The sequence below is a fragment of the Anarrhichthys ocellatus genome, unplaced genomic scaffold, assembly GCF_004355925.1.
Source record: "Anarrhichthys ocellatus isolate YVR2014 unplaced genomic scaffold, GSC_Weel_1.0 scaffold16, whole genome shotgun sequence".
Taxonomy (NCBI): domain Eukaryota; kingdom Metazoa; phylum Chordata; class Actinopteri; order Perciformes; family Anarhichadidae; genus Anarrhichthys; species Anarrhichthys ocellatus.
In genome coordinates, this window is record NW_022280046.1 from 1,178,488 (window position 1) to 1,192,379 (window position 13,892).

The 13,892-nt window shown below is 38.7% G+C and overlaps 2 protein-coding genes across 2 annotated transcripts; both read right to left on the reverse strand.

Moving 5' to 3' along the window:
* Positions 1-837: 837 nt before the first annotated feature.
* Positions 838-2,683, reverse strand: LOC116388258 (liver-expressed antimicrobial peptide 2). The gene is made up of 3 exons (XM_031855938.1): positions 2,539-2,683; positions 2,229-2,368; positions 838-1,836 (listed from the first exon to the last, which is right to left on the reverse strand). Exons 1-3 carry the CDS (start codon positions 2,602-2,604, stop codon positions 1,803-1,805), a joined length of 240 nt encoding a protein of 79 aa, XP_031711798.1. The 5' UTR covers positions 2,605-2,683; the 3' UTR covers positions 838-1,802.
* Positions 2,684-3,959: 1,276 nt separating this feature from the next.
* scarb2c (scavenger receptor class B, member 2c) lies at positions 3,960-13,854 on the reverse strand. Its single transcript, XM_031855889.1, has 12 exons — positions 13,461-13,854; positions 12,652-12,809; positions 11,311-11,455; positions 10,420-10,611; positions 10,188-10,279; positions 9,519-9,638; positions 8,173-8,351; positions 7,885-8,003; positions 6,600-6,673; positions 6,070-6,121; positions 5,799-5,951; positions 3,960-5,281 (listed from the first exon to the last, which is right to left on the reverse strand). The coding sequence occupies exons 1-12, from the start codon at positions 13,581-13,583 to the stop codon at positions 5,243-5,245; spliced, it is 1,446 nt and encodes a 481-aa protein (XP_031711749.1). The 5' UTR covers positions 13,584-13,854; the 3' UTR covers positions 3,960-5,242.
* Positions 13,855-13,892: the final 38 nt, after the last annotated feature.

A 13,892-nucleotide genomic window follows, 5' to 3' on the forward strand; every position in this document is an offset into this window, starting at 1 on the left:
TTCAATATGTGTCATATGCATAGGTTACAGTAGGGACATCCCGCTCAACCACTTATTAAGAAGGCCATGTTGGAACCCTTCACTTTTAACACTCTGAAAAAAAGAAGAAGAAATTGCTTGCACTAGGACCACGCGGAAACAGCTCCCGGCTTGGGGTGGAGCATAGGGGGTGGAGACAACTGTGACTCGTGCCCCTTCACCATCTGTATCTTGACAGATGTTGCAGCTGCTAACGTCAACTGAGCTGTGGCTCTGGACAATTGTGATTATTGCGTGACAAAAAATGTTAAAGTTTTACAAAGGCATCATTTTGTATTTGCACCTGATGACTGTTGTTGTGGTTAGCCATTAGCTGAAACCTACTGAGGGGAAGATGTATACCATGATGAATTTGGTCAAGTCTGTCAACCAATCACAGGCTGACTGGGCATGTGTGCATAACAGTGCTGATCTCAGAGGCCAAGCACAATGCAATAATGTAACATACACCCCATCCTAGTATCATGTTGACCTGTGCTGTTTGAGCAGCAACCGGAATAATGAGTAGAAATTCGTGAGTGTAATAAATATGCCGAGAAGAAATATTTCAAAAGCCAGAAGTCTTCTTCCCTGTTCTGTTATGGGTAATTTGGATATATTTCTGACATTCAATTCCCATTTTTGCTTTTCTTTTGTATTTTTGGTGATATAACACATTGAAGTGACATCACTGTAGCGTACATATTCTGATATCCCAGTTTGTCCTGACATGTAAATAACGTGATAACATTTTTTTATGGAAGTTGGAATATGTTTTGTATCTTATTGAAATATATATTTATTTATCATACTTCTTATCTGATAAGTTGTAGAATTAGAGTATGGATCTGAAATTAACTTTGTATTTTTGATTTATCTCCAAAAGTATAAAAGCAATACAAATAATTAGTTTACATACAAAATACATTTACTCTTCCCTTTCTATATTTTGCTTTATTGCACCTTTATGTTTTTTCCGAAGAGTTTCTCGTCAATGTGATGGGCTGAACTGTACAAAAATAACATCATATATTACCTTAAGTAAAACTAAGTAACTTTCTTTCAAATAGATGTCTGTTTGAAATTTCCACCAATGACAACTTTTGATATTAATGTTGCTTTGAGGAGTAGATAGATATCAGGGCACTATTACTGCAAATTGGAACTGAATCCAAGCATCACCACCTTGTGGCACATGGTCTTGGATGAAAAAATACAAGAATATTTTTTATTTCAATAAAATCCCGGTCATTTTCTTTTTTTTTTTACCAACCAACATCAAAGTTTTCATCTTCTTCTATTGCATTAACAGAGTAGAAGGAAGTGTGAGGAATATTTTAATTTTTTCTGAGCTTGTTGACAAAAAAAATGTGGGCAACACAAAGTATATTTGAATATCTACATTGTTTACAATATGTACAAATAAATATATGATAATAACATGAACCAATAAACTCAGAGCATCTCACAAACTTTGCATGAATATTTATATTTTCATATTAAAACACTAAATACAGCCTGTCTGGTGTCCTGCAAGTGTTTTAAATTCAAATTATAAAAATGAATTTGTTTGTTCATCTAAATGCAGCATTTACAGATTTGTTTTGCTGCAGTGCAAGAACAGATTACTTTAAGTGAATGCACAATTCAGTCCATTTAAGTGCTGACAGGTCTTGAATTCAAGCCAGAATATCTTTATACAGGGTTCAATTTGAGACATGGTCCATAAGGTACTGTAGATTAATGTCTTGTCATCCTGATGGCATTTTGTTTGTGTATCCTGTTCAGGTGGAGTTCCAGAAGGAGCACACATTTTTCCTGGAAAGATAAAGAGCAACTTTATTGCCGTGTCATTACTTCATGACTTTGTCCACGCCATGCAAAATGCACGTGGACAAAACTTCACACACTACACAAACACAGTACAGAGATAGTATTGCATAGAGTCTTTGAAAACCACGCAGAGGAAAATTATGTTTATTTAATATCATGAGGTGCCATTCGAAAAAGCAACATATCTTGTTTTACACTAATGATGAAACATTTAAAAAAAATACAGACATGAATATAAAAAGCCCCTGCAGTAATAAATTTAATTGATGAGAAACACATAATTCGTGTATCTGTGAATGTAGGCTGGAAATGTTTCCTAAATGTGTGAAATGTCAGCTTACATAGGTTTCAACATGTCTGAGAAGCTCAGCTGTTACCTGCAGTAGCTTGTGGCACACTCTAGCTGATCCCTGCAGCTGGCCCCCACAGGCTTCATGCTGTTCCAGCGCCACAGGAGTGACCGTTTGGTCCGCTGGATCAAACCACTCCATTCTGCAGGAACTGGCAGGGAATCGACCTGTAAATACAAATACAAGATTCCCTTAAGAACGGTGATCACCCTCAAGATGTATGGTGATAAAAAACTAATTCCAACAAAAATCAAATGATGTTATGTTCTCTGTTAGCACAAACAAGACAAAGCTAACTCTCAGGACATGTACAGTAACGGAAGGGTTATTAACTCACCTGAATGACACAGGTCAGAGTCAGAAAAACTGATAGAACGATGATTTTTTCCTGAAGAGTCTTCATGTTTGCAGATCAAGTTCAAGAGAGAAGCAGTTCTGTAGTGGAGCTGCTGCGTTGTCCCATCGGCACTTGTATTAAAGGCTTTAATTGGGTTGGGGAGGAGTTAGCCTTTCACTGATATGAAAGATTAATTCTCCAATTTGCTACTTTAATGACTGAGGCTGAGGTTTGGCAGAGAAGCTGATCTCAAGTCAGAACCAACATTGCAAACTGCTACTTATCAGTTTTATAATGGCAGCCGAAGTCAGAGTTTATCTGCAGGGAGTCAAAGTACACTTTAACCCTGTAATTGAGGACAATTCCACGTCGGAGGTATCTAACTGAAACCTTAACATGTATCATGGACTGTAGAAATGTATCCATGCACCAATTTACATCACCCCTGCAGTCTCCAATTCATCTGAGCTGCATGGTTTTGGATTGTGGGAGGAAAGTGAAGGAAATTATGTGGAACCTGAGGATTCCACATAATGTGACTGCTTATCACTAATCTTATAGATGCAAACTCTTGTGGGCCGACAGTCCTCGGTTGGTTTGGAACCTGAGAATGGCTGAGATATTTTGGCAGATGAAAGTGAGCAAAGTTTGCCAAAGTAAGTTAAATGTTTTGAATGCGATGCTGTGAAAGAGCGAACATCCTTAAAGGAAATATGCTTATTTGCTTTCTTGCCAAGACTGATACCAGACAGGTAGCTTAGCTCAGCATAAAGACTTCCTCTGTTCAAAGTGAAAAAATACACCGAACCCCAATGTCTAAAGCTCGCTAATGAACGTGATATTTCTATGAAAACACCAATTGTTATTTTATGTGGAGTTACTGCTGGAAATATGTCTTGGCGTGGAGTTAGTAAGAGTTGAGCCCGCTCCTCTGCTTGAGGCTAGCAGCTACTAGCATAACACATATCATACATTATAAAGAATGATTACCAACCAGTTGGCGGTAGACTTGCATTGTGGGTAATGTACGCAGCAGGTGTTCACATGGAATGAAAAAGTAAAATGAGTGTGTGCAACGCTAAATTGTTGGAGTAGGCTCCAGTAAGAGTTATAATTTCACAGAGGAACATTTTATGGTAATTGAGTTTAAAACGCTACCACCCTTAAAAATGTTAACAAAAAGTCATTATTTACATATCAGGTTAATAGATGTATGACTGTACAACTATTAGTTATAATGATTCATCTGTTGACACACACCTCTGTGTGTGTGTGTGTGTGTGTCATTTTTGTTGGACCAGCCCCTGAAGTTAGTCATAAGGCGATTCATGATTTACTGGTGGACTTTATACAAACTATTCAACCCTTTATCAAAACATTTGGCAATTTGTGAAGGAGGAAATAGAAAACACACCCTCAGATAATGTGAAGCACACCAAGTTTATTAAAGTTGTAGCAAGTGGCAAGACAATGTGCACATTGTTATATGTGACCTATTGAGAGTACGTAAACAGTAGTTACATATTGATTTTACTATGTAGGAGTAGTATTGTAAACAATAATCTCTGTTGCACATTAACAAAGACCAAAACAAAGGGAACAAAAGGCGACCTGTCAGTGAGGAGTGTGAAATAGTGATTTGTAGTCACACTCTATGTAGTTCTGGACAACAACAATCTATTTCATTTTAATCTAATCAGCAATGATGGAAATTAGAAAAAAAACTTACAATAAAGTTACAATAATTGGATACAAGGCTGTTAAGCAGTGCAGCATTTAACCATACAAATCATGAACATTTCCTAGTGGTTAAAAGGAAAAACAACATTTTCTGTTTGTCAACATATTTGACAACAGTAGTGTCACTAACATGAGATTTCAGGATAATATTAATAGTAAAACTCTAAATCACACATTTATGGCAAAGTATTGGAATTAGGGAAAAGAAGATATCGTACAGTGCACCAAATAAAACTGTTCTCTTTATACTGATATTGTTTAATACTTTTGGATGTGATTCCATATTATGCCATTTATATGTTGTGGATTATGCAGTTGTTTTGCACAGCTTACACTTTGCTCGTGTTTTGCGAACAATACAAAAATGTGAATTGTTGACGTGAAGAGGGAAAGGATATTTCTCCTGCATTGAACAGCTGTATAAACTTTCTCCTTATTGATGCATCAACAATCTCACCAGACCGTGCTAAAAACTGATTACTGGCCCATTTAAAAAAAACACGCTGAAAATATTCCTTCGTCACTATTTCAGTTCTATAGCCATTCATCTTGTGGTCTCTCTCTCTCTCTCACACACACACGCACACACGCACACACACACACACACACATGCACATGCACATGCACACGCACACACTTAATCTACTCAATTCACGTTTCAATCCAAAATCCAATAAATTATAAAAAAAATATATTTAAGATTTAATTTTAAAAAGGGGGTATTTTCATGATCATTACAACTGTATTGTAAGGAAAACATTAACCCCATCCCTGTAACAAACCTTCACTTTGTTTCCTAAAACCGCTGGATTAAAAACACCAGATTAAAATGTGGAATTGTGAATTATAATGGGAACTATTACTTGGGTGTTAATGGCAAAAATGGCCGATCCACTGAACCCATGAAATGTGAAATTCTACTGCAAATATGGCAACCCTCCTTCTTTTTACATGCTGCTGACTACTATGACGAGAGCAGGGGCTCTCGCTCTGCTGCAGTGCTCTGAAAAATGAAACCAGACACAAACACGTTCATTTAGGAGATTGTGGAAAAACATATATATTAATTAACATACTGTACATACAGATATCTAACATATTTAATGTACAATAATACATATGTAACATTGACCATTTCCACTATAACATTATCTAATGATAATTTAAAGAAATGTTTTACATTTTTAATGCTTTTTTTCTACATGCCCACTAGAGTTAAAATGATTATTTAATTGAATCGATCAATCAATAGTGAATTAACAACAATTCTGAAAACGGGCTTATCTTTACGGTACTCTAATCGAGCAGAAGCAAATAGTTTTCCTGTGTTTTATATTTTTAAACTTCAATATCTTTTGGTTTTGTACTGTTAGTCAAGACAAAGCAATTTGTTTTGACATTCCATGGACTAAAGAATGAATCTGTTCAAGAGACACATAATCAACAGATTGATCGATAATGAAAGTAACTGCAGCTCTAACGACCTCACAAACCCATCGATGTCCATCTGAAACACTCACCACGGGGACCTTCTGTCGACACATCAGGAACATGAAGACTCCTCCCAGAATGATGCCGAGACCGATGAACATGAACGGAATGTTCACCACGACGTTCTGCTTGACAAGAATCTTCTGCAGCTTCATGGCCGACGCGTCATCGATGACGACGCTCTAAGAAGATCACAGGAGGGTGAGAGTAGAGGTTCAGCACAAGTGCCAGTGGTAGATACACATACTGCCATTTCATGTATATAATTTATGACTGAATGACAAATTGGTGTGTTTGTACCTCATTGAGATAAACCACAGGAAAAGTCACTGTCCGCACATTTCCTGTTTGTCTGAAAGAAAAAGAAAATGATTGTATCACAATGTTTTACCCACTATCATCATTTTGCATGCGTTATCTGTATTAATAATCAGAAAAATTCACCTATGTTTAAATGTATAAATGGCAAAGAGACATTCAGACAACTGTTAACGTCCTCCAACGACTACATTTCTGGGCATGCGGTTCACGTGAAGCTTACGTTTAACTTGTCTGCATAAAGTTTGACAACATGTTCATCGGTTACGTCTGATCTCAAGATTATATCGAGATCGTTTGCTCCTTCGGATGCCAAGTAGATGAACAACAAGTGAGCCACGACTGTCCAAAAGTCCACTCGTATGGGTGATGGTGGCATGATTGCTTTACAGTCACCTCGTTGGCAACCCTTCCTAGACTAAGACAGTTTAATTTAAGCCAACATGCCGACAGTGGGGTTGATGCCAACAGGTGCAATAACAAGAGACGTGTGAAGGGAATGAGCCAAGTACCTGAAGGTGGGGATCTTCTCGACAAACACGTTGACCTGGAGCCGCTTTGCTGCCTGTAGGATGATTCCTGTTAGCTGCAAAAACAGAATGAAACTTTGTTTGAGGGAAAAACTTAACAGCACTGATCTGTGTGCAGATTTATACACCGTGATGTATGAACATTTATGCCTCATTAGAGCATATTTTGCACCAATATCACATGTTGCCAAGACAGTGTGTATTATGCTCAAAATCTCTGTGCAAATCGTGTAACAGAGATGTGTCTGCTTACATCTGAATTAAAAATCAAAGCCCTGACGCTGGCAGCGGAGGTGGTTTGCTCTACCCATGAGGTAACAGAACAGTCCAAACAAAAGCTTGTTCACTGGGTTCAAAGACTTTTAACTTACGATGCCTCCACCGTAGCAAAGTGTACATGAACAATTGCATGCTGGATGAGGCAAAGTGACTAATTGTTCTTCTTCACATATTTTCGTCAACAACCTTTGACTTAAATATTTCACGGTCATAATCATAATTCATAATCGTACATCACAATCCATTTTTTTTAGACTTTTTTACGTCTTAGCAGTCTGTTTGCTTCCCTGCAGGAGTCCAACTGGTGTCATATTGACAGAAAATATTAACTATTAACAGAAAAAAGTTGTTATAGCAAGAGTTAATCACTATGACCAATTTATTAACCATAAAAACCCATTCTTTGACATAATACTCAATTACTGTACATCTTTCATTGTTTTCATCTTGGATTGTATTTCAAAAACACTGTAAGACAACATATAAATGTTGCACTAAGGTATGTGATGCATCACATTATACGGCTCTGCATTTCTTAACTCAAACATACTACATCATGATGGCAGTTTATATATGCAGGATATAAACTTTAATCTGCTTCTCTCTATTGTATATTTATCACAGGCTCAATCAAATTATTACAGTATTACGCATGATATGAGCTGTTGGAGTTTATCTTTGGTGACAGCTCCGTTCCATGTCTGCTTTAATCTTTAACTACTGTTTACCACTGCTTCTTATTAAGGTCACCGTGGGCTCGCAGGCACAAAGCTGAGCTAGTTCCCCATCTAGTGGGAAACATGAATGTCACTGTCTTTGAAAGTTTGAGCTGTACATATCAGATTCTCCATGGAACATGACGGTATAAAGTAAAGAAAGGCTCAAAACAAGGTGTACACAAATTACATCACATTACATTATTATTCCAAAAATACTTTTATATGTCTTGAAACATGTATTTTTTAAGCATTAAAGTTGAAAGTCCTACCGGATTGATATCAATCGCAGTCTGATGCTCCTCCTTCTGAGGCCTCATGCCGAATACACCCTGAATGTATCTCTCATCTGCCTGGTAGAAGTGTGGTGAAGACATGATGATGGGAGCTCCTAAACACACAAAAGATTCAGTTAGAAAACCATTGTGAAGGATACTGAGCAGAGCCCATTCAGGACAACAACGTGATGAAACAGCGTTCTAAAGAACAGGTCCCTGAGTGACACGACGAAATGTTCTTCTGGCTTTTCATACAGAACAGCTGCTTAATGCACTTCCTACCTTGTTTACATGGGCTGACATTCAGCACGCCAGAGCCCAGGCAATTGTCAGCGGGGACACAGAAGCCTGCGTTGGCCGGGTTCACGGTCTTATTGGCGAAAACCTCGCTTGGGGGACTGAAGCGATACCCGGGGATCCCCTTTACCGTCACGTCCTCCTCATACAGAGTGTACAGAGACCTTGCAAACAGAGACAGATGCTGGTTAATCTTTGCAGGCACAAATAAGTTCTGTAAGGCTGGAAGTGCAACAAAGGAGAGGGGGTTTTGCACGCATTTTGTACACGAGCTATGTATTAAGCTGATTTACTGAAAACCCGCACAGCACAAAGAGGTTTTACCAAAGAGTTTAAAAGGTTGTGCTGGTCTAACATGTTACCACCTTATAAACCTTGGCTGTCTGTCAGTTAGTTTACCTGCATGTGATGGACTCTCAGTTCTGATATGAGAGAAGCTGATATTAGTTGTTTTAAGCAGCACTAAATAAATAGTTCGCTAACAGTGACCTCATTAAAGAGGCCAACACTGATCAACCATGCAACCAGCCCGGCTGAATTGGTAATCCCATACCCAGACATGAATAATGCTGAGGGAAAGGCTTAGGAAGACTGAGGGGGGAGCCATTACACAAGCCAACTCAAGCCAGGCAGATAAGACCAGAAAAAGAATAAGCAGAAAATCACATCTAATTTAAATCTTTCATATAGCACCTAAAGCTGAAAAGGTCAGCTGTGCTCAATAAGTAACCAAACAAAATTACGGGCCCTCGTCGGAGGTACTGGCGGGACGCCGAGACAATTTCTGTGACCATCGGACAGCGTGGAGTGTGTGACGCTGGGAAATTTTGTACTGCAAATATTCCACCAGTTCTTGTATCCACTGTGTGGTGCAAACATGCATTATGTTGCTCTATATCAAGTGTCAACCACATCATGTACACGTCATGTAAATCGGATGCCGTTTGTTACAAAACGCGGATTTCCTTTGGCCAATAGGTGGAAATGAGTGAAAATGAGCTTGTTGACATCTTCAGACCGTGACTTTTATCAAGCATGGCAAGTTTGGGACGGATTTGAGCAAGTCCAGTGGAGTAACATCAGCTTGTTGTTTAACGGGGAGTCACGTAAATCAATTGGCTGCCACGCCGCGGCTACGCCGTTCCATCAAACGTGACGCTTTTGATAACTGGCCACTGGCTTGCCTTTCCAACTTTTAGGGGGCGCTAGCGAGCAATTATGTCATACTCGAGCATGGGACCCATAAAATATCACATTTTTCACCAGTCCTGATATGCATGCCAAATTTTTGGAGTTTTGGGATATGATTTTCGAGCAGCCAGTCTACTCACCTGCACAGGTCAGAGGCGAACATGTAGAGAGTCTCATTCTTGGTGATGACTGGGTGGAAAGAGGCTCCATTGGTTCCATTGATCATATTGCACTCATCAGATGTCCACCAACTCATCGTGCTGCACGCATACACACAAAAAACAATAATACATTTTGTATCATTCATTCCGTTTCATTGAAGGACTACGAACCAAATAGTTAGAAAAGTTTAAAAGTATTTTTAAATGTTTTAAACAGATGATAAACGCTTTGTATTCAACTGACAGATAAGAGAGTGCCATTGATCCTGTCATCCAAATCTTTGCAAGAGAGAGAATAATGGAAGATCATTGTGATACCTCACTGACAGACACAACACTTTTCTTTCACTTTTAAAACAACGACAAAAGTGAAAGAAAAGTGTAAAAGAGAGGATTAACATTGGTGTAGCTTTTTGAACTCATTAACTCCGATGAAAGACACACATGGACTGTGATATGACAATGGCAGGAAAAACCCCTTAATGTTATCAAACAAGCATTGATCACATGCCTTTGTGGTACTGATACAATCGCTCATCCATCGAAACATGTAGTCAATGTTTCTCACTGATTGGCTTTACAGAGCCAGAGATAATTCTCATTCATTCACTGTCATTTCTTTTGCTGCAGGTGAGTGGAGACAATTACCTTTCACCGTTCCACGTATCCACTCTGGCAAAGTCCTTGTAGTCTTGCTGACCGGTGAAGAAGACGTATTCACCATCGTTGGAAGCATTGCTCTGTACGGGGGGGGGGGGAATGAACAGCTGTTCAACAAACTCGCATGCAAGAAACGTGAAGTTTTATTCTAAGTCTTTATGAATAAACACTCCAGTCTGAACAAAATGTATAATGATGTATTCATATGCTTGAATAAAACCTTATAGAAGAGTCCGAAAACATCATCCAGGTCAGATTGTAGAGCTTTGAGAGTTTTGAGCAGGCCGTCTTCATATCCCCACAGTAGCTCTCCCACTGTGTGGGTGGTGAACAGGCCTACACCGGTGCCCGACATGTAGGAGGATATAATATTGGCTATGAACGCATGGTCCTTGAATTTCTCCATCACCGTCTACCAGGAAAAAGAAAGGGAAGACAACCTGTTGTGTAAAAAGCTAAGTTGCACAAGTTCCTTGAAGACGACTATGTAATGGAATAAATCATTTACTGAAATAAAATGTTTTTAATCTTTACGAGTGTTCACCTTACAGTAGCACAACATTGCATATTATCAGTCTCAGTGGTACAATGAATCATTCACTATATTTTTCTAACCGTAAAAGAAAAATCACATCTATTAACGCAAAAATAAATGTTAAAGCTGGAGGGAACAAAATAAGATCTTATTATAAATCTTATGAATTCTAAACATCATAAACATAATAACAGTTTTGAACAAAATGTTTACTCTTTTGTGGCTACCAAAATAATCCCGTAAGATTTTGGGCCTTAGAGTCAGTGATTTATTGTATATTATGCAATAAATAGCTTTAACCTGTGACTGTGTTGTTACTCCACTGCGTAAAGTATTTATTAATTGTTTCAAAAGTAATGTTACTCCTTTTAGTTACATGGAAGACATATTTATCTATTGATCGTTCATATCTTACCTTAAAATATTATGAAATACTAAATACTATGAATACAACACAACTTCCTTGTTTGTGTGTTGCTGCCAATAAAATCAATAAACTAGAAAATAATACTACTGTGACACAATAATAAAGTATTATCAAACAACTCCAGCAGTTGATAGATTCCTGTGGCTCACCATTGCGGGGATGTTGACCGTCCTGATGAGTTCACTCTCCGGACCTCGGGACATGTTGCGCTGAAATATGTAGGTCTTCATGTTGACAGCGGCGACTTTAGTGCCGTTATCCTGGAAGTCCACTTGCTCCATGGGCCGGTACTCTCTGTGCAGGAAAATATAACAACTGGGTTAGTGTGGAAATAACTCTTTAGAGTCCTTTGTTACAGTGCTGCAGCCAAATATATTAAGAAATAGAAATAAAAACCTTAAATAGTTGGCCAAGAATCTCACATTTACTAAACATGCTGCATCTGCATCTCAGACTGCAGAGAAATGACTATTGTTAAATAATTATAAAGTTCTGCATTGAAAATCATATTTAAATGTTACTTAAATGTAGCATGAATCAGGGTTTCATTTAAAGTAATTTCCTTTATTGATTTAATTCTACAGGTGTGTAAAAAGATCACAGGGTTATTTTGGGTAATGGATGGGCAAATAATAGTTACCATGATGTTAAAGAATTGCCTTTTTGGCACAGTAAGACGCTTTTTGGCAGAAAAGAAGGAAAGGAAATGATAAATATCTCGGTGATGCAACTCTTATTTCTCAGCTGGACAATTTGATATCTGTACAAAGCTACTGTGTCTGTCTGTGACGAGAGGCGAACGAGCTGCCTCAAGCTAGCCACAGACGAGGCCGCACAAATATCTTTCTGCTTCAGTCACAGCCATTTCTGACGACAATGGCAGAAGTTATATTTTGTCAAGTATTTACAGTACGGACTTTGTCTTACTGAAAGCACAAACTGTCGGAGTGAAAGGGAGGATTTCCCAAATGATGCACGGTAGTCAGTCACACCATTTATGTAAATCTAAATTTACCATCGTAAAAAACGTCTTGCTGTAATTCATTCGACACCTTCAGGGTGTGGCCATCAGTCATTCAAGTCAAGAATTATTCAAATAGTTTGATGTTGAATGGTATTCAGGAAATGTTTGCTTTGCTTTGTAGACTTACTGTATATACTTACACTTTGTATTATAGTATATAATGTATTGCTAATGTATTTTTTGCCGTCATGTTCAACCCTGCCGTGTATCTTTGTCTCCTTTCTTCTGTGTTCCAGTTAATCTCATCATCAGCTATTTGGCCCCTTTGTCCCTTGAAAGACGACAGACTTTGTTTCCATTGTATGATCTATAATCAGCTGGTAAGTTGGTTTTGAAATGTTTTACTGAATTGACTTGGCTTCTGCTGTTTAACTATAGTCATGTATGATAGTTTAGGAGGAATCTTGATTGCAAAGGTGTTTGCATCCCCGTCTTTCAGGAGGCCTTTATCCTTTCCCTCACTCACCTGTAGGTGTATGGACCAATCTCCACCACAGCAGGCCTATCCCCATCCAGCACCTCCAGGGGGTTGGTCAGATTAAAGAAGTAAAACTGCATGTAAATAGGTGCCGGCGGATTCTCCCAGGCCTCGAACGCCTCCGTGCCATTCTTCAAAACGACTTCCTACGGAGGACAAAGCAGTGAGTTACTTTTACTGCGAGAAAGATGTGCAACTTCAGACAAATAGTTTCCTGCTGACTAAGCTGTCCTCACATCATATGACAAACGCCGCTGCAAGTCCTGACATCACCATTTGGATGATAGAGCATTTAATTCACATTAAATGAGGCCAAAGAGGTGATGATGCCACAAAGCAGGAATAGACTATAACAACTTGCCAAGTACATACAAGGGTTAACGTCAGATTTGAATATGTAAAACCTTATAGTAATGATGTGAATGCTAGTGAAAATACAAAATAATCATCAGATCAGATACATTTTTAAGTTTAAACCAAACTGATATGATACTAAAGGCTACCCCCCACCACGCCCCAAACAGCTACAGACATAAGGTCAGCCTAGTTCATGGCTTAATAGTCGTCTATTACAGTATTGGCAGAAGCTACAACATGTCTTTTGAAATAGCATTCCTAAATCTAAGTCATTCGTAAAACATTAAACGTTATAAGTCAGTTAAAGACCAAGAGTTAAAGCTTTCCGACCACTACTCCCATTGTGAAACTCAGAGGCGAAATCGAAACTAAGCAGCCTGTGTTTGATGTTTATGCGATTATCTAACGTTATAAACCGTGATCCAAAATCAGTTGTTCACCTTTTCAACCACCGACTGTAGGAGACGTGGAAACACGTTAGACAAGACCAAAGAAATCCCCGAGATGAGAAGAAGAACAGCAACAACTCCGACGCTGTAGATGCAACATGATTTCAGTAGCATGGTGACACAGCAGACTGATATCTGCTGGCAGTAGCTCTCAGTGACTCCAGCTACTGCCTGTGTGTGACTCCTGTTTTTGTTTTGATGGCCCAGCACCCTTCTCAGTGGAGCAAAGGACACCACATCCGCAATGAAATTTCTCCCTATCACCACTTCCGCTTTCTTCGACAGTCGACGGCTTCCCGGAGCACGCAGCCGTGAAGAATGCACTTCGGTGATTTTTTTTTAGAAATGCCAATTTAACGCAAATTGTCTTTGAAAATGTTAAAGTGAGACCGTGCATGAACATCCATAAGATGGGAGACTCAA